Source organism: Mycteria americana, chromosome 3, assembly GCF_035582795.1.
Source record: "Mycteria americana isolate JAX WOST 10 ecotype Jacksonville Zoo and Gardens chromosome 3, USCA_MyAme_1.0, whole genome shotgun sequence".
In the NCBI taxonomy this organism is placed as follows: Eukaryota; Metazoa; Chordata; class Aves; order Ciconiiformes; family Ciconiidae; genus Mycteria; species Mycteria americana.
Window position 1 is genome coordinate 132,205,837 of NC_134367.1, and position 26,848 is coordinate 132,232,684.

At 45.1% G+C, this 26,848-nt stretch overlaps 2 protein-coding genes across 16 annotated transcripts in view; one reads left to right on the forward strand and one right to left on the reverse strand.

Annotated features, from left to right (window-relative positions):
• The window catches only part of KIZ (kizuna centrosomal protein), a 52,830-nt gene extending 31,832 nt beyond the window's left edge, over positions 1-20,998 (reverse strand). For 11 of the 15 annotated variants that reach the window (XR_012774970.1, XR_012774969.1, XR_012774968.1 and 8 more), the window contains exons 1-7: positions 18,640-18,759; positions 17,540-17,661; positions 15,244-15,306; positions 13,519-13,675; positions 8,093-8,185; positions 3,261-3,636; positions 403-649 (exon numbers count right to left, since the gene is read on the reverse strand). Coding sequence is in view for 7 of the 15 variants with exons in the window: in XM_075497108.1 (XP_075353223.1) it covers positions 403-649; positions 3,261-3,636; positions 8,093-8,185; positions 13,519-13,675; positions 15,244-15,306; positions 17,540-17,661; positions 18,640-18,660 (1,079 nt within the window). In the remaining 8 variants the exon portion in view is untranslated. Of the gene's footprint in view, positions 1-402; positions 650-3,260; positions 3,637-8,092; positions 8,186-13,494; positions 13,676-15,243; positions 15,307-17,539; positions 17,662-18,639; positions 18,760-20,845 lie in introns of those variants that run through there. The other 4 variants (XM_075497110.1, XM_075497105.1, XM_075497107.1 and 1 more) reach the window with 3 other exon arrangements.
• LOC142407578 (uncharacterized) lies at positions 20,942-26,479 on the forward strand. The gene is made up of 3 exons (XM_075497201.1): positions 20,942-21,152; positions 21,286-21,671; positions 25,463-26,479. The coding sequence occupies exons 1-3, from the start codon at positions 20,942-20,944 to the stop codon at positions 25,718-25,720; spliced, it is 855 nt and encodes a 284-aa protein (XP_075353316.1). The 3' UTR covers positions 25,721-26,479.
• Positions 26,480-26,848: the final 369 nt, after the last annotated feature.

A 26,848-nucleotide genomic window follows, 5' to 3' on the forward strand; every position in this document is an offset into this window, starting at 1 on the left:
TTCACACAGTAGCAGAGGAAAAGCTGTGCATCTGTCACACTTTCCTCATCCTTTCTCTTGTTCTCTCTGCTATTTCCAAATGAAATGCTCAAGAAATTTAACCAGCTGGAAATTTTAATCCACACAAAATATGCTGTTGAAATAAGATTTGTGTACATTTAAAGAACATCTACTGCATTTTAACAACAAACATACTTAACTTGTCCAAGTCTGACCTGAACGAGTTACCTGAAACCATTTAACCACTAGCACAGAGGTAGCGAGATACTAAATAAATAGGCAAGAAGTTTGCCCACCTGTACGCAAGCTTCAGTGCCACGCATTGGCCAAGCTGTGAAAACAGCCTCCGGGGCACACGCTAACGAATGAGCACCCGCAGAGAGAAAATACACGAGGACATACCCATCCGGCGCTGAGCTGACCGAGGGCTCCTCCTGCGCCGCGGGAGGGTTTGGAGGTTGCAGCAGGGAGCCCCCCGCAGCGTGGGCGTCCCTGCCCCGCTCCCAGCTGCCCGGTGAGGCCATTCCTCGCGGCACACCGGGACTGCTCAGCATCACCTCCTCGGAGCTCACAGGGACCGGGAGCTCAACGCTGCTCTCCCAGCTCGCCTCCCTGCAAGTCCACCAGTTACTCAGGCGAGGCTTTGGTTCTGTAAAAAAGCCGTAATAATAAAAAATTATTCCCAAACGTTAGCAGGACCAAGGAGTACATCGTAGCATAGGGAATTAAACTAAGATTACCTGCGCTGTTTGTTCACCTCTTTCACTTAACGTCCCTCTGCTCTCCCTGCGCTTTGGGTTTCCCTGCCCACGGCCCCGTGTCCTTCTGCGCTCCTCTCGCAAGGGGGAGTCCGGGGAGGCTCCAGACTCCACGCTCTGGCCTTTTGGGTTTGCAGCTCCCAGCGAGTGGGAGACAAGCTCGGCACTCCTCAAAAACCACCACCGGCACGAAGACCAGCTACTTCACTAAATCGCCTCTGGAGGAACAATGAAACAGAAAAGCTGGAAAGAGCTTTTCTTAGGGGAAAAAAAGTGCACCTGAAGAGGCTACTATCGTACATATTTTTTAAACCTTGCGGAAGAAACACATGCTCGGAGGCTTTTAAACTCTGCACCTTAATTGCCTTCTCTAAAAGAGGAGAGTATGGGGCTGGATCATGCTTCTAAGAAGACAGATACATGCTACTTATCTTTTTATAGAATGCCAAAAGTTAATGGACCAGCTAGTGCTGTAACAAATTAGTATTGCTACAGAAATTCCCAGTTTTCCATACAATTCACCATGGGTTTATATTAACCAGCATTCACGCACCTGCTAACGCTACAGCACCAGCATTTCTGCTTGTCTTGGTCACGGAGTTTCACTGCAACTGAATCACTTAAGGTTTATGCCAAACAGTAGCTGGTGCCAGGATGGGCTCTCTTAGCCTTGTTCCCAAATTTGTGAAGCAAGTACGTGCAACAGAAGTGTCACTACTACACTTGCTGGGAAATGAGGATGGAGAGGAACAGAGGGTTTTTTCCTCCAGTTCGGGGGGTGGGGAGAAGGAGGCCCTTTTCTTGCTTCATTAACCTGGGGGAAACAGGATTTGTTCCTTCCTACATCTTGTGCTGCCGCTGGCGAGCAGCGGCCAGGGAGCAGCACGAGAGCCTGGCGAGCACCACTCTGCGCAGCGCAGGCAGCAGCGCAGGCAGCAGCGCGCCAAGCCCTGCACATGCTCGCTCCAGGTACGGCACAGCCAAGCGTCTTCATCAGCTGCCATCATTTGCAGCGTGGAAGGTCAGGCTTAGGAGAGCCGGAACAAGCCAGTCCCCTCCACACATTCAAACCTGGACCACACGAGCCTGTTCACTTCGCAACATGCGTTTGGCAGCAGACAGACAAAAAAAGCCCTCTGGGCGGTCTGAGGCGATTACCGTGCCATTTGACAAAAAGCTGATTTTGATTTTGAACCCAACTGTACAGTTTCTCTGAAGGCAGAGATACCGCATTCCAGAAATTAAATGGGTATTTCTTTCCCAGACACGATGCTGGCCACCTCAGCCTTCCCCGCGGGGAGGAACCGGCGCTCTGCAGAGCCACAGGCAGAGCCCGGGGCTAACGTAAGCCAGGCTGGACTGGTCTCCTTCCAGTGCCAGTAAGGACAGGCTTTCATTAAAACAGAAAAGCGGCAAATGCATCAGATGAAAGAAAATGAGAGGCAAATAAATGCCTTAGAGAACGAAAAAGGAATGGAAAAAAAATTCAAGAACGAGGATGCCAGAAAAACCCCAAGAAGTAGTACAGAAGATCATCTGATGGGGATGCCAGCTTTCCTCTGTAAAGAAAACCACGATCATTACAGGAGTCCCTGCATCATTAGGGTTGCCACCAGTTTCCATTATAAATAGCTCCATTTTAGCAACTGTTATGGGGCTTGGAAAACTAGCTTAAGTTGAAAATTGCTACGTTAACTGGCAAGGCAGGGGAGAGTATTTCTGCAAGGTCTTAAAAAAGGAATAAACTGTTACTTAGCGACAAATCTTTGTCACTGCAACTTCAAAAACGCATCCATTAGCTTACTTCAAAGTAACCAACCAAGCCAGTAAAACAGGAGAGAACACATTTTGCCGAGATGGGGGGGAAAAAGGAAAAGAAAAAATAAAAGGCTGGGAAGTTGGGATGCAGCCTTCAAGGGAAGTGCATCCTGTCCCAGAGCAAGAGCATCTCGGCTGGGAGGTCTGCACCACCTTTCTCAGGAAAGCTGGGAACAAGGCAGAGAGCCACCACCACGTAGGAGTTAATCCAGCCGCATACAGGGACGTACCGATCCTCAGCCTACATTGCCAAATCCCGTTTTCAGAAATGGATGAACTATCGTGCACAAGCATCTGAGGGAGAAGGAAATCAATCCGAAACAGAAGTGACAAACTCTGCCAGTGAAGTAGGTTCACATTAAAGCTCTTAAAATGAGGCTCAGACTACTTCAAGACAACCACGGGCACAGCAGTGAAGAAATCTTCACTTCCTAATAGTGAACCTGAACAGGCTCAGCCCCCAGCAAGCCCTTGCCTGTCCAGATGAGCAGCCTGGGAGGAAACAGAGTCAAAAGGGAAGGGAAAAGAAAAAGAAAAAAAAAAAAAAAAAAAAGAAAAGGGTGCTGCCGTGCTTCAACCAGAGTGCAACATGCATGGGGAAACCAGCAGCTGGGGGCATCACTCTGGTTGGGATGAGCGTGCCCTAGGCCGGGCAGAGGCAGACCGACACGTGCCCCGCTGTACCTGGGACGCTTCCCCGCGGCCGTTCCTCCTCGGGGGTGGCTGGTTCAGGATCAGATGCTGAGGAGATGAGCTGCTCGGAGCCTTCCTCACTGGCTGCCAGGTCCCCACACCTCACTGCTCCCTCCACTGATGCATCACTCTCTAAATCAGCGCTTCTGCTCTCTGGACCAAGTCCTTCTAGTGATGGAGAGCACGAAGGCAGGTCGGGTGCTGAGCGGCTCTCTGTGGGCTGGGGGGGTTTCTGCCGCATGCCCAAACCTCTGGCGGCTGAGACGGCTGATGTGTGGTGGCCCATAAAGACTGTTGCTGGATGATACAGTCCTCTTGGCACAGCTGCCCCGGTGCTCATTCCTGCCTGTCTTCCAACCCGCGGCATCTGAAAAATACAGGTGGGAGATGGCTTAAGGAAACAAACAGGCAGCGTGTTGCAAATGGAGCTTCTAGAGGATCGCATGTTGGTTTCTGGAGAGAAAACTGTCACAGAATTCAAGTATTTTGTATACTATTATTATTACACAAACACTTGGCGCGCATTGCTTGCATCCTAGTGTGAAAACAAGGGCCTGGACCTCAACTGAAGCTCCGTGAGCCAAAGCTGGTGGCAAAAGCGCACTGCACCCCCAACCTGACTAAAAGGGACTGAAATACATGAAGGACTCAAACTAATCTAAACGGTAACTGGTTTTCACAAACAGGCAAACTTCTAAGACTAGATTCCTGCAAAGGCTTTTAAGACCAAAGCACAACCTTTAGATCTACCCACCAAAGTCACTGAAAACACCTTGAAGTTACTGACTCGAGTGGAACCCTTGTGCTCCACTCGTGCATGACTTTGCGCAGCCGCCGGTAGCCTGTGGTTTAGGTACCGCAGCATCCCGAAGCCAAGACGTGATCATTAGGACCCCGCTGCAGTGTCCGCGGCACGGCTGGCCTTTCTGAAGCCACCCGCAGCAGCTGCTCTGAGCAACCTCCTCCCGCCGCTCTTCTCACGGTCTTCTCTGGAAGGCAACGGGATGAGGAAGGGTCCCCAGAGAGTTTGAAACGTACATCTGCCATCGCTTACTCGTCTATATATCCAGCTTTGCTCACAGCACGTCAACAAAGCAAATAAGAATGAGGCAAAAATCACTGTATTCATTGTCTTCCTTCTGCTCTTTCCTCTCTGTTAAACCACACCAAAGAGGACGAACGACTACTCAGCTAACACCACGTACATGAAATCACATTTTCCACGAGGCAACTTTGGGCACCGAGCAGAAACATTTTAAATGGCACTTTCCTCCAAGAACTGTTGAACTTGCATAAAAAGAGCTCCAACAGTATAACCACTCTGCTTCTAAATCCCAGTGTTTTAATACTTGCCTTTTTTTCTTTGTAAGCCTACTCAATCAGAACAATTTAGGAGGAGTGGCTACTGCCACCACTACTACTAAAAGGTCACCGCCAGTTTATGCAAAGCCAAAATTAGCTATCGTAATACCATTGTTCATACTAAGCAGGGCTTACTTTTCAGCCCCAAATCACAGCAGGACAATTTACAGTCACCTCCACACCTCTCTCCTCTCTTTCATTGCCTGACCTCTTCCCACCATACAAAGTCAGCTGCCAAGCCCAGCTTATAGGAAACAAAGGCATCTTGTCTAGTCTGTGACCAAGTTTCATTAAAAAAGCTCAAATTCCACGTAACAAGAAGCAGAACAAAAAGGCATGAAGTTATTTTAAGAAGGAGTAAAGGTTTGCTACTCAGATTAAGTTCACAGCTTATTCCATCACCACTGCTCTCGGGTTCCTCCTAATTACTTTTCGGGTCTTGGATTTGCTGCTTTAAAATGCATCTAGCAAGTGCTAAGTGCTTTATGGATTTAGCAGCTCCTGGATGTAGTGTTCCAAAACAAATGCAATTCAAACAGGTACAAGTGCTTGGCAGAGTCATAGCAGACACACATCTCCAACAAGCTCCTCTTTGATTGCAGAAAAGAAAATAATCTCTTCACCACCTTTGCATTCTCAGTGCAAAAGTATGACGGGTAACGTTGGTCTAGGTCCTGTTTTTTACCACCAAAGACAAAACAGTAAAAACGTGTAGACAACGTACCTAACGCAGTCAACAAAATGACTGAACGTCATGTCACTCCAGCTGGGAGTTAAATGAAGTCTCTGCACAAAGCACACTTAGAATCCTCTTTTTGGTTGTGGAGTGTAGGCTCCCCACTTCTTCCTCCAGTAACAAGTACAATCTTTTTTTTATTATCATTAAAGTGTTTTGAAGAGAACAAAGATAAGAAAAAAAATCCCTTCCATTAGGACTTACAAAAGGGCCCAGCCTGCCCCGGCAGCAGACGACCACGTGAAAGCTGGGGAGGTGAGGTGGAGCCAGAGGCTTGTCTCTTCCAGGCGTTACTCTCACCCGGTGACACCCCTGTTCTCAGGGACGGATGCTCTGCCACCCACAGGTGTCCTGGGAGGTGCCCCATGCCCCACGTCCCACGGACACGGCGGTGCCAAGATGTGCAAGTCCAAAATCCTCAAAAGACTTCAGGAAAGTGCTTCGAAGTTGAAGAAGCCAGGCTTCATTGCACAAAGGTTTCAGAAGCCCAGGTTATACAGCTCTGCCAGCTGAGAAGGACCTCTTCCGTACAGGACCTCTCCTCCAACTTGTAACACCGGACTGCTGTTACACTGGGCTTCAAAGGACACGTGCTCAAGTCCTTTCCATGGAGAATCATGGTTTTCTAGACAAATGCTATTTGAGTACATGATTTCTGAGCTTAAGGACTCCCATAAAAATTGAGGGTCCACAAGGGTGCATCCCCCATGCCTCAGAAGTACCAGATATTCACACTGGTGGTTTAGGGGCATTGGTACACTAACCATCTCTAGAAGCTTGCTTCTGCGATTGTCCTTCTTGGTCTCCAAGATCATCACTGACGAGGTTATCACACGATCACTGGCATCCTGACTAGCCTGAAGGAAACCACTACGATACCAGTGCTGGTAAATAAATCCAGTTGCAAGCTGTGATGATTTGCATCCTGGATATACCACCTGCTAACTGCATGTGCTCGCTATGACTGACTCCGTGCCACATCACCGAGAACAAACTCTCGTATTTTGGACATAAGAATAAGCAGATTTTAAGTGAGGTGAAGGTGGTGGGAAATGGGCACAATCGTCCGAAAAAAAAATGGAGTTACAGAGTAAGATTTGAGACACAGCACACAGACAAGGCAAAAGAATGCACAATTTAGTTGACGTTACCTTTGTATTTAAGGAGGGAGATGACAAGGAGAAAGAAGGGGACAGGGGATGAGAGTCCACAATCAAGCTGTTAACTGGAATTCAACATAAAGTGCCATATTTGGGAACAGACCAAGTTCTTGTGCTGTCCAAAACCTGCTAACAGTTTTTTAAAATCTAAGTCACACCGTGAGCCTTTGATGTTCTAGTATTTATGTAAACTTTTCCATAGGTTAGAAATCACGTTTCCGACACCGGCTGCTTTTAATTGAAGAATCTAGCATTCAAAAATAAACTCACCTTTTCACGTGCGTCTGAATTAAAACCGTAATTCGCAAACTGCTGGAGGCCTGCTTATATAGGTCAAGGTTGCTCAGGTTCATTGCTTTGTATATTACAGTTTAAAGAATGCTCTGAATTCAAGGTTTTTAACTTTTTAATCTATGGGGAAAACTTCCTATAAACTCAGATTAACGACTGCTAATGCACTGAAGAAAGAAAACCGAAAACCTTCCTCCTACTATAAAAACAAAATAGCGTGGCCTCTGTTTCTTTTCTGATAAGAGTCTTAAATACCAAACATTTAACTGCATAATAACATTTACTGGCAGCCAGGCAGCCTGCTTAGCAGATATATAAAGCAGGTAAAAGGAGAAAAAGTTAATTTCTTGGCTGAATGATTCCATCGGTAGCTATAGGGCAAACTAGAAAGTCTTTTAGTAAAGTAGCAGTTGATTCTTCTATCAATCTGCAGCACACATACTCTTCCAAGGAATGCATTAAATATGAAAATCATATCCCGTTATCATCTGTTTCCAGCTTTCAGCCCAGTAAGCTTTTCTTAATGAATGCTGTAGCCTAAGGGACAAGCATGCTGTTGGCTTTTCTGAATAATGGAGTGATGCTACCATTTTTGCTTATTACAATATCGACTAGCTGAGGGGGTTTCACACATAGTCACAAGTGACTACTCTTGCCAGCATGCTCCAAGTTATTACAAGATGTTTTTAGACATTTCATCTAAAAGAGCTTTACTGCTTTTAGTGAAGAAAACAGCTATGGTCTTGAACTGTATCATTTATATGGAGATAGGAGGAGGGATTAGAAGCCTGCATTACTGCAGATACATAGCAGAATGTATTTAAGTATTCCTTGTCAGTCTTTTTGTCTGTTACTTAGATATACAATCTCTTTTTGCTTCTTCTGAGAAAAGGTCAAAATGCACAAAATTATAAATACACCGTATGAATCGACTGCTGCATTTTTAAAAATATCATTCATTAAGAATATTTCCTCCTCGGTCAAGACCATTTTCATACTATCTGGCATAGGAATTATAAAAACCAACATGAAGATGAATATAAACAGTTCGAGTTCTCCCCCGTTTTAATTCTCGTTCTTTGGTTGAAATAATTGCACTTTTTACCCAGGTTATTCTACTTCACTCAGGCACTAAACAACATTTCACACTGCAAATGCCACAACAAAAATCCCCACGCAAAGACTGCTTAGCGATGCCTGCCTCTTCATGCAGCAGCTCAGAGGAAAGCGCATCAACGTAATAAAATATTTCCCCCCCGCTTCTTTCGCATTACCTGCTCCTTGTGTTCTTCTTCCTTGTCACCTTCTGCTGCCAAGTTACCCTCTTGAAGCAATAACACACTTTTAATTTCTCTTCCATACCATGCCTAAATGTGAACAAATGCGTTACATAAAATTGAAGGCCAAAAAAACCCCACCACAAATCAACAACTGTTACTTTGCAAATTGTGCACTTTTAAATGTAATGTCCTAGCAGCTTTTCTTTACTTGGACTATATTTAAAAAGCCAGAGATCCCATTTTCTCCTCATTTTTTCTGCTCCCCTGAACAAATGATGTGGCCTGTACACAATCTTCTGCAGGCTTTTAATACACGTTTATTCATTCGCATAATTTAGAATCCTACGAAATACTAATAACTTGTTGACTCAAATTTCTTTCATCCCAACTAGTATTTGTAACGCCAAATTATTTCTGCTGCATCCGGACAATGACTCCGCTGCTTTGGGATGAAACGAGCTTTAGAATTTGTTTTTGTTTTACATACATCATCTTACAACTCATTGAGCTACTATAAGGAAAAATATATGGCAGATGTTATAAAGAGCAACCCAGCATGAAAGGCAACTTGCTGTAGTGTTACTAACAAACAACTGCATAAACCGTCTTCACCTCCACTACATTGTTTAATTGACCAAATGTAATGCATTCATAGTAGGACTACCGCTTAAAAGCCAAGCACATGCAGCACCTATAATTAATCCTGTTTGTTAGTAATTGTAAACCCCAATAACAAGTTACATCGGCCCTGAATGAAAGCACTTCAATACCTATTCTGCATCAGGTAATATGCATGAAAATAAATCTTTAAAACAATTAACTTAACCAGCTCTGCACTTCACTCCAATGGTGCATTCAGCAAGGCTGCTATTTCCCAGGTAATAGAAGCTGTTCATAAAATTGTAAACGTGAAATTTTAAGAAACAAAAGCTAACCACGTGAGAATTAAAGATGCTCAGAATAAACTCAAATATAACTCCTGGATTTTCCCGAAAGCTTAAGTGAATTTACTCATACTCCCAAAAATTACTGAACAAATTGCAGACACACAAACACAGGGAAAAAAAGTGAATCTTTCAGGAACAAAAGAACTTTTGTCAGCTACAGCCATATAATAAACTCTGCACATAGTTATGATAAAGCACTCCTAAAGGGCATTCTCTTTCTATGAAAAAAAAAAACCCAGGATAGTAGTAATAATTTCTTTCTGTGTACTTCCATGATAGATTAAATGATTGCATGCTCCATAATTCTTATGCAATCCACAACAAGGGGGCTTTTCATAACTGTAACCTAGAGGATATGTAATCTGTGCTTTGTTCAACAGCTCAGAAAAATAAGTCTAACCTGGCAAAAATAAAATGGATGGCATAGAAACATCAAAATGGAAGCAATGAACAAAAACGCTGCATGCAGATCAACGCATGGCACAGCTGTGGCTCACACCAGTATGTGACGACAACCTACCACGAGAAACTGGTGTGCATTAGGGTTGCTCAGAAAAAAAAAAAAAATCCTTAAAACCAGGGGGAACCTAGTATCACAACATACCCCCTGGTCCCGCTCTGCTTTAATTAAAAAAAAAAAAAAAAAAAGGAGAAAAGGAGGGGGAAATAACACACAGCCCGCCAGGGACAGTCTCTAAACTATACGTTACTAAGCTGAAACAAGGAAAAGATGCTCTGTGAATGTCACCAGACCCAACAGGCTTAAAAGAATTGCCAGGCACTAGCTGGGCCATAGCTGTGCGAGGAATCTATTGATGTGGGTGTGCAACCATGGGATGTTAGCCAGCCCATTGGTTTACCAGAGTGGAAATCAATTGGCACCGTAAGGGCTAGCGACACCTTTTCCCGAGAGCTTCCTTGCCCCCAAAGGCAGGGAGAGCAGCTAGCAGCCCCCGCTCGCCTGCTCCCTACGCCGAAGGCAAGCACGGCACGTTTCCAAATAGGACGCGTACATGCGGAGCAGCTGGCCTTTCAGCGGGAGCGTTAACCAACACGGGTGGGTCTCACCGCCCCACCTCAAACACCACGCGGAAGCCTTCCACACCAGCAGAGAAAGCAGAGACTGGGGCTATTTACGTTAGTGTGGGCAACGGAAGGCAGGGTCAACACATTGCAAGTTACAGCTCGCGGGGGGAGAGTTGTTTGGGGCCGCTAGTTCTTGTTGTTCCGAATAAAAAAAGCAAGGGGATTTTCAGTGAAATCAAAGACAACTAATTCAAAACCAATAAAGTTTGGGGGTGGGGTTTTTTTTGGTTGTTTTTTTTTTAGCTACAGTACAAAATTACTGTAGAGGGCTTGTCACATTATACTGATTTGACAAAAAGCTTATGAGGTTTCAAAAAGGACTAGACACTGCGTTAACATCCACAGTTAAAAGGACAAAGGCTCACACTTCAGGTCATACATTTATCACAGAAAGAAAGGAACTTTTCTCACCTAAGAACTGCATACAAAGGGTTTCTTGCCCTTTATGGTGATGCAGCTAGTGAAAGCCAAACCAGACAGTAGAAAAAAAATATAAAATACAGTGCTGCTTCTACATCCCTACTTCAGGCTAAGCTCTAATAACGCTTCCTAGTGCAGCTTCCAGAGCATATTAAGAAAAGTTTCAAAAAATATTTTATCAAGTAAGGTTTGCTCGTTTGTTTTCCAACTTCTACATAATTTTATACTTTTCCCCCTTCTGCTCCCTGTTTTTATGTTGCAGTCTGATTCTTTCCTCCTCTTAGCTTTTTTCAGAAGCGCTTATGTATTTCTCTTCACATACTCGCTGCCTCTGAGGACCTCAGCCACCCCACACTTTCCTTTCAGTCCTGTACCACTGACACCCAAGGGTGCTGCTGTACTCTCACATCTTCTGGACCCAGGCTTTTTAGGCACCTCCTTTTAAGAGGATGACAGTCTCAGATCAAGCCGTGTGTGCCCCTGAACAGAAGAGCAAGGACGGAAAACACTACACTCCAAGAACGCTGTTCCTGTTTTAACTCAAACTGCATTTCAGAGAAATAAAAAACCAATCACAACAGAGTTCTAGACAGCCACACACAGTAAGTGTGGTGCCAGGACCACATCATAGGGGCTGAAAACCCCTCAACTAATTTGTTTCCTCCCCCTTTCTTCCAGCAAGTTAAAAAGGGGAGTGGCAGAGGGACAGAACAGCCCCTACACCAAATATTTCTGAAGAATGCTACCGCTCTCAGAAAGCAGGTATCAACACATTTCCCTCCCAGTTTTTACCTCCTCAAAAATCTGACTCCATATATTAGTGGCATGAGCATGTCACGATTTTTTTTTTTTTTTAAATCTGAGATCATTACCAGTCTATATCACTTTGCAACATGCCAAGTTGTTCTTCAGGGAATAGTAAGATAACGTATTAATAATATGATTCAAAAATCCTCAAAGCTTGGCTGTTTCTTATAGTAGCCTATTAAATTGAAAGTACTTCGGTCATGAGTTATGATAAAAAAATCCTATCTATTATACAACCTTAAATATGGATCCTGATGAAGTTTGTTTCAAACATTAAGACAAGACTTGTAGAAATCTTTTCACTAGTATAGAAGAGTTTCATCTTATTTCTGCACTAATTACAAAAAAAGCAACACTAATGTAACTGTTCAACCTACACGTAGCATTACTGTCACATAACCATAAGGAAAAGACTGAAGCCATTTACCCCAATAGGGCTAAACAGGAAAAGCAAAAAGCTTGTTCACATTTGCAAATGAGGGTCTAAAAGACTGGAAAATTAAGAGAATCATCAAATTTTACTTCAGCATGAAAAAAAAAATCATAGCAATTCAGGCCTAGTGGTAACTGACCTTTTTATCTCAACAGAAGTGAAATGACTATAAATGCCTTTTTTACTTCGACAACTTTTTTTTTCTCCCATACTATTTTAAGATATTAAGGTAGATTGACTACGTACTGGAGGTGCAGAACTCCCCATGTCATTATCAGTTCTAGTCATCATGGGGAGTAGGGGCTTGCCAGAAGAGAAATACTTTTCTCCAAAAAGAAACTGCAGAGTCAAGCTGACTTTTGACAACTGTTTCCACAATGAGAATTACAGACCAAACCAACCGACCCAGGCAGAACGAAGAGCAGAGGGTGGCTAACGTCGCTGTTGAAAGGTCACTTTCGTTTGTCCTCATGAGAGCTTTTATTCTTTCTTTTAAAATGTAATGACCATGCATGTTTTCTACCTGTTGCGGTAATTTTAAAGAAATTAGTCATTTAAAAACAGAACAGGCGTGTATCAGTTCAACAGCCTCTTTCATAAGGATAATTCATCCCAGCATGCCTTGTCAAACTGACGACATTCAGTGAAGTCAGTAATAAAACCCCTTTTGCAAATGGAGACCTTGGAGCTGACAGCAGCCAAGGCTGTGAGTGGACATAGGAAAAGCAGCACATTTGCAGTTGTCTTTGATAACAAAGGTGCTACAAAAGACAGCAAGGAGTATATTCTATTGGGTATTGGCTCTTTTAAAGTAGTCATTTGGTACTACCACACTCCTACCACGTCAGTTAGGATGCACAATTCAAGTATACAAGGTGATGAAACACTCCTTGGGCTTGGCTTTACCAGCCCAGAAGGAAAGTTCCACATTTCCAACTCTGAAGGCATACGAATCAAATCTCTCCGAGTACATGCAAAAATGTTACCAAAAGGAAAGATCGGAGGGGTGCAACAGGATGCTGGAGGAAGTAGTTTTTTCTCTTACCACTGCTCAAGTATTGCTAGTTGGCTGTGTAGTAACAGAACTAAGTGGGACCTCATTTTAGCTCAGCTTTAGTCCAGATAGTTCAAACAGTAATTTGTTGTAACAGAAGTTATTTACTCTTACACTTCCTCTGCTGACGAAGACAGAGCAATAAGCATGGGCGAGACTGACTATGGCTAGCAGCAAAATTAAAAATATGTCCTGAAACGACTTCCATGAAAGGTATTTGGGTATTTTTAAGTAATAAAAGCCTTACTGATACACACTTTTATAACAAAGTCTTTATGAAAATATTACAACTCAAGTCTTCTTTTTTTGTCCTAACCTAGATACTGCTGGTTTATTATCTTATCACTAACACCCCAAACACATGATCCAATTCCACATTTTTTTGATCTCAGTTCTCCCTCGCTTCCAAGAGACTCAGAAGGACAGGGCACTTTACTGTAGACCAAATGTCGAGTTCTGTGAAGTGTTGCTGACTACCTCTGCAGGTACAGTAGGGTCTATTACATCATATATTAGCAAAGTTTGCATTCATTTCAAATTGCCAAACATTACCACTTTAAACACTCCAAAACACATGATGAGGTTTCACTAACATCTGAAGTCCTGATGTGCATAATACTCAGACAAAACCAATTTAGTAAACACTAACGTATTAAGTCTTATAGAAAGTTACTTCCATCTTCTGAATCATCTCCGAACTTGAAGTTTTCATATGAGCTTCAAACTGGTCGAATTCCTTTAAAAAGGTCTGGTTTCGCAGAAGAGCTCCTTTTTGTCGTTCATCTATTTCTTTCAAGTATTTTTTCAGCTTCATGTATTTTAGTTTCATTCTACAGGGGAAAAAGAAACTGTACTTTATGTATGAAAATATTTTGAGTATGAAAATAAAACACACACATCTATTGCAATCACTTTTCTTCAGACACGTACATACTAACACTTATGTAGGAGTTGCCCCCCCGGCCCCTCAAAAAGGAGTAGACACATCCTTCTGCACAACTCTAAAGCTACATTATACAACTGACAGGACATCTCCTATGTAACTTCAGATTTAACCAGGGGTTCTGGCATTCAAAAGGATAAGTATATTAAAAAACTCTTGTAAATTTGTTTTAAATGGATTATGTTTTAGTCACTTATATCACATTAAATCAAAATGAAAATTGTATTTAGAAGAACGTGCTCTGAAAGTCATACAAATGGTAACACTAAGGCTGCAGCTTCACAACTGCTTTAAGCCAACCTGAATCCATGCTGCCACCAAAAGGGGCATCTCACTCCCAGCCGTTCCTTTGTGTGCCAGTGCTGTCTGCTGCAGGGCCACAGGGCAAATTAGGGCAAGAATAATCCAGCTGAAAATCCATCTAAGCCAGTTCTCACCCACCCAACAAACAGATTCACTTTCAGCCAGACCTATTTTCTTATCTGATTACGGGGCAGCCCCACAAGCGTTAGTGCCAACAAAGGGAAAATGTGAATCGGGAAGTCAGGAGCATCTTTTGGTCTCAATCTGCCTACAGGTCTGCTTAAACCAGTAGTGAAATTGCAACCTAAATCCCCAAGCTGCCAATATTTTCAGAGAAACTTCAGTTCAAAACCTGTTAGATTAAAATAAATCAAATAAAAACAGAAAACAAAGTACCTGTGATGTTTCCCCACCTGTTTGGGTATTTTCTTCTCAAATTTACATCTTCATTTTCTAATCTAAAGGCCCTCTTTCAGAAGAGGGGTTCCTAAGGGATTGGCCATTATTGCACCTAGCCCTTGGTCCCTCGAGCCAAGACAGAAAAGTCACCGCTATGAGCTTTACAATACACCTTTGAGGAAAGGAATGCTGGCTGAGATACTTTTCAGCCCCCTCTTGTTGTTGGCTGGGTTTTTGGGTTTTTGTTTGGGGGTTTGTTTTTTTTTTTTTTTTTTTTTTTTTTAACTTTGGTTTGTTGTTTAGGTTTTGGGGTTGTTTTTTTTTTTTTTTTTTTTGTACAGACTGTATATGCAATTTACATTAAATAGATAATGCAGAAACAATCCAAGGAGCAGGACCAGAACCTAGAATGTCCTCTAGGACTTCCTAAAACTTTCAGACTTTCCAAGACCCTAGGACTTTCTAGCACGAACTATGCTACAGTGATTTTGCAAAACTTGCATAAAACCAACTTGCATGTTAGTTATTACTAAGATAGTAACATTTCAGTATTAATAGAATAAGGTAGTTATGTTATTGCTGAAGTTATTTCATCAACAACTTAGAGACGTGAATCTTACATTATACTTAACATATGAATATAAATTTATTGTTACAAAAAACTTCAAGATAACATTCTAAAAGCATTCTATGATACCTAAGTCTTTGTAACCAAAATAAAATAACCTATAAGAAGCTTTTAAATAGGCTTACAGGTATGCATCAGACTTTCTGTATTCCATCAGTTTTCTTTCTAATTCCAGCCTTTTGGCTTCACTGGAAGAAAACAAACAACGTACAGTAAGAGAAAACTATTTCACAATTAAAATACCCAAAATGCAAGAAATAAAGCATTTCACAGAGAATAAACTTTTCAGAGCAGAGAGCACATTTTTGCTAGATCGGCAGCCTTACAGATTGATCTGCCAGCCAAGCTTATCACGAAAAAAAACCAACCTCAAAGCTTTTACTTCTCTCTTTGCTCCTCATTGGAAGAAGAGCTAGGTTGTTTTACAGGGAAGAGATGCCTGGACACACGTATATCCACACAAGACCCCCCAAAGTAGCCAGAGACTTCTGCCCAGCTGGAGCTGCTGTTTCGAGTCCCTTCTCCAGCAGCCCCGGGCAGGGCTGGAGACCCTGCGACTGGCAGGTCGTCAGCTCATCTCCCCCTTTCTTCCCCGCTCCAAGGCCCAGAGCAGACCACTGTCAGCGCAGGAGATGCTTCGCTGAGCCTGTTCAAATGCACAGCTCCCCAGAACTTCTCATAGGAACCTATCGACACATTACAAGAGATTTCCAAAAAATCCCAACTCCTTCCCGGCTTACAGACCCAATGTGCCATCCAAGTATTTTATTTAACGATTTGAACTTAAAATCAAGTACATATTTCACACTTATTCGTTAAAGCCAAGTACATCTGGAGATATGGCTAGCACTACCTGCCAGAACTTACTAAAGGGTAACAAATAAGTAACCAGCAAAAATATTTATAGTGCTATGACGCCATCTGTATCTGCCAAAAGCAATGCAAGGGCATAGGCCCAAGGGGATGATCAGATGGCTTAAGAACAAACTCCATACCTCACCTACAATGTATTTCAAAGAGAATCTATTTTCAGGAAGAGAAAAGAGTAAAGTGATATTATTTAATAATTACAAATTGCATCTGAAGATGAGCAACCATCCCATGAGCAAAAAAAAAATTGATACGACAGAGGCTTCCAGTAGAATTACATTACAAACCCTGCAACAATCAAAGCAAGTACTCCAAGTTGCTTACTAAAAAATAATATCAAATTCTTATTAGCCAGGAAGGATGTACACGTGCGAGTGGTACGGGCAGATACATGAGACTGCATGCACCTATATGGCTAGGCAGGCTTACCGATGGATTTGTGCACCCCTCTACAAGCATGTCCGTGTCATAGCCACACACATTTGCCTCCTCCCGGTTGCCCTGCACAGAGAAAAGCGAGGAAAAAAACCCTTTCTGCTTCTTAGTCTGAGAGATCAAGGCATCCATTTTACCCATCTGATCCTGCCACTGTCTGAAACAAGATTAGGTTTTCATGTCATGTATGCAATTTAAAAGCCACGCTTCATCTGGGATCTCATCCTTTCAATTTCCTTTTACATGATGGACAGCTAAGCAAAAGCAGATTTCAAGATCTTGTTTTTATACTTCTAGAAGTAATTTTCATGACTCAATGAAGAACACTGATATCCCGATGGATGTAAAAGCCGATGGATGTGAACAGCCATTGGCTCCAATCCTATTGCTCGTTCTCTGATACCACAGGTAGCACATCACATTCCTTAGCTCCTGAAAGATTGTTTCCTTCTACCAGCGTGGTTTTTCAGTATCCCATTCATTAGTCTGTTACAGCTATTTAAACAGCACACGAATATATAAGTAAGGTCTTCTCAAGGCAAGGCAAAGCAGTATAAAAAACATCAGGTAAGAGCCTCTCGGCATTTGAGTATCATCGTTATGGATGCCTAAAATGGTTACCGCGCAGCTCGTGGTGTTTTGCAACACAGCTCTGTCCAAGCACCGAATTAGAGGCAATCAAGACTTGACTTGTAGATTTGCTTGCCCAGGTCCTGGCAAGGTTCCAGCATGGTTCCTTTGTGTCAGTGACAGAAGAGAAGCTTGAAGCAGTAACAGGGATCGTTCTAGCCATTCCATTGTACCACCACCTCCTTTTTTACATGAAAAAAAAAACTCTCGGCCTGAAACTTTTATTCATGTGTTTTTGTATTAGGTTGAAGTGGTGCAAACAGTCAGTTATCAACTTTTTTCTTAAATGGGCAAAAATAGCACACTTTATAACTTTTTAAGGATCCAGGCGGCTCATTTTCAAGCAACCCTGAATCTTCAGTCTACAGAGAAAGAGCGTTAGTTTGGGATTTGTGAGCAGAATTAAATTCCCTGGTCAGCCACAAGCTCTCTCTAATCTCTGGCATTTCACCAGGCATCGATCTGTAGTGATATTTGATCCCTCACCTCCCATTTAAACCAGCAGGACTAAGATGCCTCAATATTTTTTGAGATACCAGGCCTTCGTCTCTTTGTGCTTCAGTTCCGCATCCGTAATGTAGGAATAACAGTACTCCTGTCATGATACCCTGTTGAGATAAGTACAGAGAAAATTGCACAACACTTGGGCACAATGCAATCTTCCCATAAAAGTAAGAAATGTTATTTTTACAGTTGTTTTTCTACACCAGTCTGACATTAAATCGACTGTTGAGCACTGAGCTGCATCCACCTTACTAGCCTGGCCAGAGCCTGCTCAAGCCTTAGCCAGCTGCGCTGGTCCCCTGGGCGGGTTAGAGGGTGCCTGTTTAGCACCGTCTTCTACATACAACTGATACCAGCAGATATTTCCGAAACTAATAATCCCACCTGGTTTACATTCTCTGTTCAGGACGTCTCAGTATTTGTGCATGTTTACTGCAAATCACCCTTAGTGTGCAGCATCTGGCCTCACTGTCTGAAAAGCAAAGCTAACTGCAAAGTTAGTCGCAGTGTTAAGTACAGCACTTAACTACATAATTCATTTACTTCATCGCCCACACCGCTCAAACACTGCCTTTCTCACCAGCAACCACTGAAGATTAAGTGCTGAGTAATCACAACACGGTCTGGTCTGTATAAAACACAGAAGGTAAACTCTCTGCCCCATTTCACTTATTATCTTAGACACCCAAACCTAACTCTTCATCATTTTGCACACAGCACAGATACCACTAACCTGCGTACAGACACCTATGCATGCAGTAATTTTTATATTTAGATTGGACGAAGTACCAGCATTAGGAAATCAAGTATGGCCAATGAAGCCTAACATGTAATTTAAGGTACAGTTATGGGGTTTTTTGCACAAGTCTCAAGGCAGTCCATGCTGACTGTTTATCAGAAGCTTAATATCTGGTGGCTAATTTCTCATCCTTCTTCAGAAAATGTCTCAATTTTCTTCAGAACTTAGATATTTAAAGAAAAAAAGAGATTTATGAGAACAGGTGGAAAAGAAACATTCATGAGAACTTCCTTCTAGTTCACCAAGTCAGATGGGAGACATAACCAAGCAGCAGCTTCCTCACCATATTCAAGCTCTTGCACATACGGCTTATTAGTAGTGGCTCATTGTTTGCTTAAGCACAACTGCGAACTGGAAGCGGGGCTGCAGTCAGGAGTGAAAGAGCTGTCGGGCACTTCAGGTCTTAGAACAGGCGACTTGAAATTAGATCGGTCCAGAATTCCAAAGCGGGACTTTAAAAGCTGAAACGCTTCAGTGATTTAACAGAAGTTTTTACATTTTACACTTTAAAAAGTTGTTTAGATAAAAGGTATCGTTTCAAGCAATTCTGAAGAGGCAACTGCCTCTGCAGAACCATTCCCAGAGGCAACAGCAGCGTACAACTTGCAGTCTGGCATAAAAATCACCCCTTGTTTGTCAACACCACCAAGTACAAATACATCTTTTATTTGGTATTTTAAAGTACATACAACAGAAGTGTGCCAGGCAGAAAATGTCTATTTATTATCACAAGACCTGTTAAGCTGGGTCTCCAAAGCAAGCATGGCTTACGCAATCATGCTGTCTGTCTGCCCGTAATTCCCCTTCCCCAAATAACTCCTGGGGCTTTTGCTGCAACTGAATTAGACAGAGGAGCTGATGTCTGGAATGTACTACGTTCCCAGCGGTTTCAGAGGAGCTGAAGAGGGGTAGTCCACTTGTGCAGTGTGAGCTCAGCCCTAGCTCAGACAACAGAGAACTACAAAGGAGGTGACCAAACTTCATGCAGATCGGGCTCTCGGGAAGCACGAGACATCTCTGCTCCTAACACGGGGGATATCTGCACACAAAGACATAGTTTAAAGCAGCACGCAGTCTAGAACACTCAGATTTTAATCTGTCATCTCCCTTCATTTTCTAACGCTGCAATTTAGATAAAGCATCTTCCCTGTCTAGGGCCCACATCTTCAATAATTTCTATACAATAAAAGTATACTTCGTACCTTCTTATCCAGTCTTTTAAACAGCAAGTCATTCCTGTTTTGTTTGCCTTCCAGACCAGAACAGGATATTAATGAAGATATACACAGCATTTTTGTAAAAGCACTATCTGCACACAAGTATAGATTCTCACAGCCATGGCGTTATTATTCCTGCTAATACTGTACGTTTGAGGTGCCAGCATGAGACCCAGAAATCAAAGCCTTCCGTATTACACAGAAAACAGGTACTGCTTAAAAACCAATTTCCTAACAGTATACCATAAGTCATCTCAAGAGAATTCCTCCAGCCAGAAAAAAAGTGCTGATTGACACCAATTACTGTGGTTATTGCAGTGAGTAACAGGCCGGGAGCATCTCTAATTGTGCACAGCTTCAGAGGAACTGACGGGCGATTGCCACCCCTCAGGCCAGAGCCCCTTCAGAAAGCTGGTACACTTGCTTTTTTGCCAGGTACACTTGCTTTTTTCCTGAAAGCCAGACCTGCCCTGAAGCACCCGCAAACTGAAACACCTAAAATAACTTTTAAAGGTTAAAAAGATGACTGTAGGAGAAACATCTCTACACATCCATTCACCAACTAGCCAGCTCTGAAATATCAGCATCTCTGTTATTTGCTTGTTGGCTTAAAGTAACAAGGAATCTTGTACATCCTGCCAGAAGGGCTGCAGAACTTCTCAGACAAGCAGTGACAGGTCTATGGTGCGTTCAGAAGTCACCCAAGACGCTAACACAGAAGTCATGCAGCAGAGCGACTGAAAACACAGAAGCCGGGTGTCACCGACAAGCTAGCTTTAAGCATCCCCCCAGTACATACCCAGCCGAAAGAAGACGATAAAGCAGGAGGAGGTGAGAGGGGTGCCCTGGCTGAGACACTGCTGGGGACCCTGGACTACTCCCCCCGCCCCGGAGAAAGCCCCCAGCGTTAACACCCCAAAAGCCCCCCACGAGCCCCGTCCGTTGCCCCCGGCACCAAGGCGCAGCCCCCGGGCGCTCCCGGGAAGGCGGGAAGCCGCCTCCCCCTCAGGGCAGCCTGAGGACGGCCTGGCAGCCGCCCCGCGGGCACACGGCGGCTCGCCCCCTCGGGAGCCGCCTCGCGGGCACGCACCGGGCCGCCCGCCGCGCCGAGGGGGGGGGGGGGGAAGCCGGCGGGAGCGCCGCCCCTCCCGGCCCCCTCCCGGCGGCAGAGCCCGGCCGGGGCGAGGCGCGCAGGGGCCGGGCCCGGGGCCGGGCCCGGCGCGGCCGCTCGCGGGGAGCGGGCCCCGGCGGAGGGGCGGGCGGTCTCCTCACCTGTCGCGGAGGCGCCGCAGGAGGCTGCCGAGCCCCTCGCAGCAGGCGCGGCCAGGCCGGGGGCAGCCGAGGCCCGCGGCCGGGCCGGGGCCGCTCATGCCGCCCTGTTTACGCCGGTGGCCAAAGCGACGGCTCCCGCCGTGCACCGCGCCGGCCCCGCCCCGGAAGCCCCCCGCCCCGCGCGCGCGTTGCCATGGGGACGCGGGGCGGGGCGCGGGCGTCTCCCCCCGTCCTGAGGCGCGGGCGGTCGCCGCGTCCCGGCCCGGGGAGAGCGGCTCGCCCTGCGTGCGTACCTATGGGTACATAGGTACACGCCTATAGGTACACGCGCGCACACAGGCACTATAGGGGCGTACGTGCACACGTCCGTAGCAGGGAGGCACCTGTGGGACTGCCGCCCACCCAGCGGCGCCCGCGCTCCTCCCCGCTGCCCTGACCAGGCCCCGCCGGCCTGCGCGGTCCTGGGCCCGCGGTGCCAGGGACGGCGCTGAGCCACCCGGTAGGCGTAGCGGGGCGGAGCCGGCTCGTCCGCATCCAGCGAGCGCGGGGAGCCCCAAAACTGGCGAGGGTCTGGGCGGTGGGTGCGGGTGAGGGCCTGCTGCCCTCCGCCGAGCCCAGGGCAGGGGATGGGGCCTGCCCAGCGTTCCTCGGAGGCCGCCCCGGGGCCAACCCTTATGGCATTTTTAAGCCTTTGAGGCGTTTTTACGCCTTTAACGGCTTAAAACACAGCAGAGGGCTAATGAGAGCGTCGCCAGTGCAGGAGGCGGCAGGCGTGCATGTAAGAGCGGTGACAGGGCTCCCCACCCTTGCGCTGGAAGTCTGCGGCGTAAGTTTTGGGACTGTGGAGATTTAAAGCATTTATTCCTAAATTATTCCTTCATCTGTTCATATCATATTATTAAATCTGTTAATGTAGGTGTTACTATAGCAGTTAAAAAGGCTGTAATGCCCAGCAAAGTCTCCACAGTGGTGCTGAGGAGAAGCGGGCTCCAGCCCCATTGGGTAACCTGGGGCGAGGCAGTCATCTCCGGGTCTCTGGAAAAGCGGGGAAGTAGGGGCTTTGCAAGGCGCTAGGACTCTCATTCCAAAAATAATTGGGAGCTGGTGAACGGTTAATGGTAACAGGGCCCTCTTTAATAGTCTCTTTTACTGAGTTTATTGTGCACTATGGTTTTCAGGAAAAAACTAACCAGAAAATGCAAATGGCTTATTTCCAGTTGTATAGAAATCGAACATCCCAATAAAATTCCCATTTCCTCCTCTGAATTGCCACTTTGTCTGGCTGGCAGAGCTCATTGATGTCCTCTTGCCAAAATCCATCCGTCAGTGGAAAAAGCCACAGCACCTTCAGTGGGTGCTGGACCAGCCCTGACAAACCCTGCCTTTACACCTCCAGCTGGGAAACGAAGGAGAAAAGAAAAACACAATTTTTCATTTGCAGGTAAAAACTTAGATCCCTTTGAAAGGAAGTTGCCAAATTAGTGCATAGATTCCAGGGCCCCAATAAAGAAAGTTCAGTCACCTACCGCGAAGGTATTTGAATTTAAAGGGAAGAAATGCTACATCAATAGGCAAAATTGCGGATAGCTATGAAATGCTTAAGCATAATTAGAACAGCAATCAGTATACAATTAGTACGAGATCATCATCATAATTACCCTTCATTAGAACTTCTGTCCGACAACTACCACGTGAACGCATCAGCCGTAGTTGCGAGGTAGTAACGGCACGGCTGAGGGCACGGCTCGAGCCACGTGCCAGCGCCGGGGGTTCGGCAGGCTCAAGTGCATCAGGACGAGCTTTGGGGCTCCGGCCAGGCAGCCCCGTCCTGCGGGTCGGGGTTCCTCTGCCAGGTTTGGGGGTCGTGTGACCGTGTCCCTAGTGTTTTTCAACACCTTCAGCCTCAAACTCGGATAAACCAAATTTAAATGTAAAGTAAAAAGCTTTGCTGAATTGATGTAGCGGTACTTAACAGTCCCCAAATTAGCTTCTGTCACTTGAATAACCATAGCTGCTGTCTGGCTTAGCCTTTGCATATCCGCTATAAATAAATGGCTCAATAAGATACGGAAGGCTTTAGCTCATGTAAGAGCTTACCTACTCAAGAAAACGCATATGCAAAGGATTTGCAGATTTGGGAGCCTTTTATTATTGAATTCACATAAAACACACTCGTAACAGACGTACTGTTCTTCCTCACTCTTCTGTTTATTGAAAGCAAAGACGTGTTACGGAGACCTCCGTCACAGCGCGAGCTCGCATCTTCACAAGAAGTGACAGGTGAAATCTGGGTCCGAGCTTGCCTAAATTTCCAAAGTTGGGCATTTTTTCCCCAGATCCTGACTTTGCAACCCAGGTGCACCACAGCTTGCCCTTTCCTTTAAAAAAACATAGGGGAAGAAATGGAGCTTTGGCATCTCAGCTGCGGACACGATCCCCTGCCCTCCCTGAGAGTTACTCGTAGTACTAAGACTTCTCCAGAGCCTTTGTATCAGCATGATGTTCCTGCTCAGTCGTGGGGGTAGATAAAATGGAAATAAAAAGGTTTTCATGGTTGCTTCATAGTTAAATTGCTTTTTTTCCCCCAGAAGGTCCCTCATAACAGCTCTCATTGCTAATACCTACGTGAAAATAAATAGTCTCCCCTTTGACACCGAGGTGAGACACTAAAAACTTGTTATTTCAGAATGTCAGCCGTGAACTGCGCTCTGTCGGGCTGACCCATATTTTGAATGCATCGCTGATTGTCAGTGCAGAAAACTGTCAAATGCTGTATGGCGGTTGAACAAGAAAACACTTTCATATACTACAATTTTGTTATTTTTCAAAACAGGCAAAGAATCTGGCTTTCTTAAGCCTGTACCAGTGACATACCAGGTTTGGTTCTGGAAGACTAAACTGCTTTTGAAAATATTTGTGCTTGCTAAAATAATATCAAAACTTTCAAACGCTCCTAGTGCTATCTAAAATTACGAGCATATATTATATTTCCATACTGGCAAACCTTGTTCCCAAACCTGGCTTTCCAGGTTTCAGCTGGAAGGGGCTGATCTCCACCTGACAGCTCAGCGCGGGAGGTGAGATCCGCAGGACCGCGGAGTTTATTTCTTTAGTGGACCTTTCCAACCCTGGTAGGTTTTTTTTAAAAACCGTGGAGCACGGTGAGGGGCAGGGGTCTCAAGGGTGCTCGGGCAGGCTGCCCACCTCCCACAGCGTCTCTTGCTCCCAGCCTCGAAGCCGGGGAAGCAGGCAAGGGAGGGCAGAGGGTGGTCTGGCTGGGGAGGAGCTGGGAGGCAGTGGTAGGGGTCACGGTGACAAACGGAAGGTGGTGGCAAACTGGTCCTGGTGGAGAAGAGAGGCCAGGAGGGGCTGGGGTAACTGGGGGGGCAAAGGGGCGTACCGCTGACGGGGACGGCGCGAACCTGGCCTCGCCGGTCCCAGCGCTGCGGGCAGCACAAAGGAGAGGAAAAAAAGTAGAAGGAAAGCCAAAGCGGAAGAAAGAGAAGCAGACAGGGTTAAACACCCTGATGTTCTATGAAACAAAAAATAAGGAAATAAGAAGCCTTGGCCTGGCCCCCCGGTGCATTTCCCATTTTGTCCCTCTTGCCCTTCTGTTCTTGGCTCGGCGCAGGGCACGCGCTCCCCCTCTGCAGCCCCAGCCCTGCGGCGTGATCCCTCGCGCTGACACGGATGGGCTCATAATTGACTCGAGAATAATCTTATTACTCACATCCCTGATAACTAACATCAGTACCCCATCCCTGAAAGCCTACAAAGAGGAGTGTTTTGTTTGTGTTCTCCCTTCAGTACTTAACACTTCTTTTAGATTGTTTTAATTTAATTTTAATGTAATCTGATAAGAGCTGTAAAACTGTCAAAAGAAATCTGTCTCCTTCTGTCTTATTAAATACACTTTGAATGAAAGTATGTTTTTTTCCCCAATAGCTGCCAAACGAAAGTATCTCTTGATTCAAATGCAGGGATTGATGTGCACTAATCTTAACAGCTTTACACACTCTTTTTAATTTAGGGAGGAAACCATGTGTGCTTTTAGCATCCTGCATTCCTCTGGAGCGGTAACAGTATCCCGGAAGGTGCAGAATTCGCCTCATTGTGATGAGCATCTGGCCACAGGGTCCTCACCTGGAAAAGGGATGAGAGAAAGAGAAGAAAGTGAAAAAGAATGTATCTTTTCAGGGAAGTGAAAAAGAATCTATCTTGTAGGGGAAGAAAAGGGGCGAGGGACTGACAGCGCATGCCTCCAGAGAGCCTGCGTCGCGCTCTTCCAGCAGAAGGCCCGGGGCCAAGCTGTCGCCCTGTGTCCCCACGCTCAAGGGCCCAGCAGCACGCCTGGGGTGGTTTGCAGGGCACCTTCCCTGCAGCGAGAGCTGACGCATCCTGCGGTGCTGGCAGCGGCGCTCCGAAAGGGGCTGCTCCAGCCTCCAGGTACATCCGCAGAAGGACCCACTGTCTGCGGCAGACTGGCGTCACACCGTCGGAGGGAAACCGGAGTTAAAAATCCTGCATTTCTGCCTCTGCTGCTATTGGGATCTTTGCAAAGATTTCTGCCGTAGTTTTTTCTGCCCTACTTATCTGCTCCATGCTTTTCCTTCCCAGGTGCTACAGGTCGTCTGTCCGTCTCACCCTTGGCCTCTCCCTTCTCGCCCGTCACCGGCCCTTGACTACGTCTATCAGAGGTGGCCGTCACGGGGTTTGCCGGTTTTCCTGAGCGAGAGATCCATGCACAGTACGTACCTGCTGCAGATTGTCTGCCACAGCCTCTGGTCTAAAGCCAGAAAATGGAGGGGACGCCACTCGGTCCCAGAAAGATGGGAAACTTTATATAAAGCAGAAAGTGTCGGTGTCCTCGTGTAGGGTGTCTTGGGACGAGGCCTCCCCCCACTAGCCTCTGCATAACCCCCCCGCCTCCACTGCTGCCGTAACGATCGTGATGAGCTTTTACAGATTAAGGGCCGGCCCTCTCTGATTTTAGCTGAGTTTCACTTAACGTGAGAAATACAAATATTGCTTGACAGCATCTGGATTAGAATAAACCAAATCATGACTTCAGAAGCAGTAACGAGAAATCAGTGATTAAAAACAAAAGGGGCGATTAGCTGCAAGCACCGATGTATGCAGCAGACACGTGGATGAGAGCTATGAGAGAGCCTGAACATTTCAGCTTAGTTCTTTGCCACCATTTTGCTATTTCTGCCAAAACACAGCAGGCTGGGGTTTGTGCGTGGTTTCTCTGGAAAGGGATTTGCAGAAACACAAGACTGTGATGTACCAGAAAAAGGTTTTTCCTCTCTGCGCTTATTTGATTTCTGAGAGCGACTGTACATCTAGCTAGAGCTTGCCCACAAGTCAGGACAGAACTGAATACATTTTCCTTCCTTTCTTTTTTTTTTTCTTTTCAATTAGATTCATAATACATGCCCTGGTAGCTGTGTAAAAGACATAGAAAAAATTTACATAATGCCCATATAAGTCTTTTTGTTAATGAATCAAGTCCCAAATGAAGAGCACTAATAATACATTAGTAATCAAAGAGCAAATAACACCAGGGAACATATCTCAGCAGAGCAGTTGTGTGGATCCATTTCCGACTGTCAGTGTCAATGCATGGAAATAGTAATTAACATGTTGAATTTAATGTTTAAATTTTAATAAATTTAAATGTAATAAAATGCTTTTATTAAATGTTACAGTGCCTTGAAACCTATTATTACTCGTTTCTGATGCATAAACAGAAAATACATTGTCTTTCTGAAGAAGGCGGTTTCTGCTGTCGACAGGACAGGTGAAATGAGTTCCTCCAGCAAGAACTTGTTAACACAGAAGCCAACGATAATGGCTGATTAAATAAAAAACTGAAGAACAAGACTACAGCATTTAGAACTATAGAATGTTTATTAAGAATGTAAGGGCCTTATCCAAAGCCTATTGACATGTTGACAAGTCTCTAGTAATGTCATTGTCAATGAATTTTGAATTAATCCT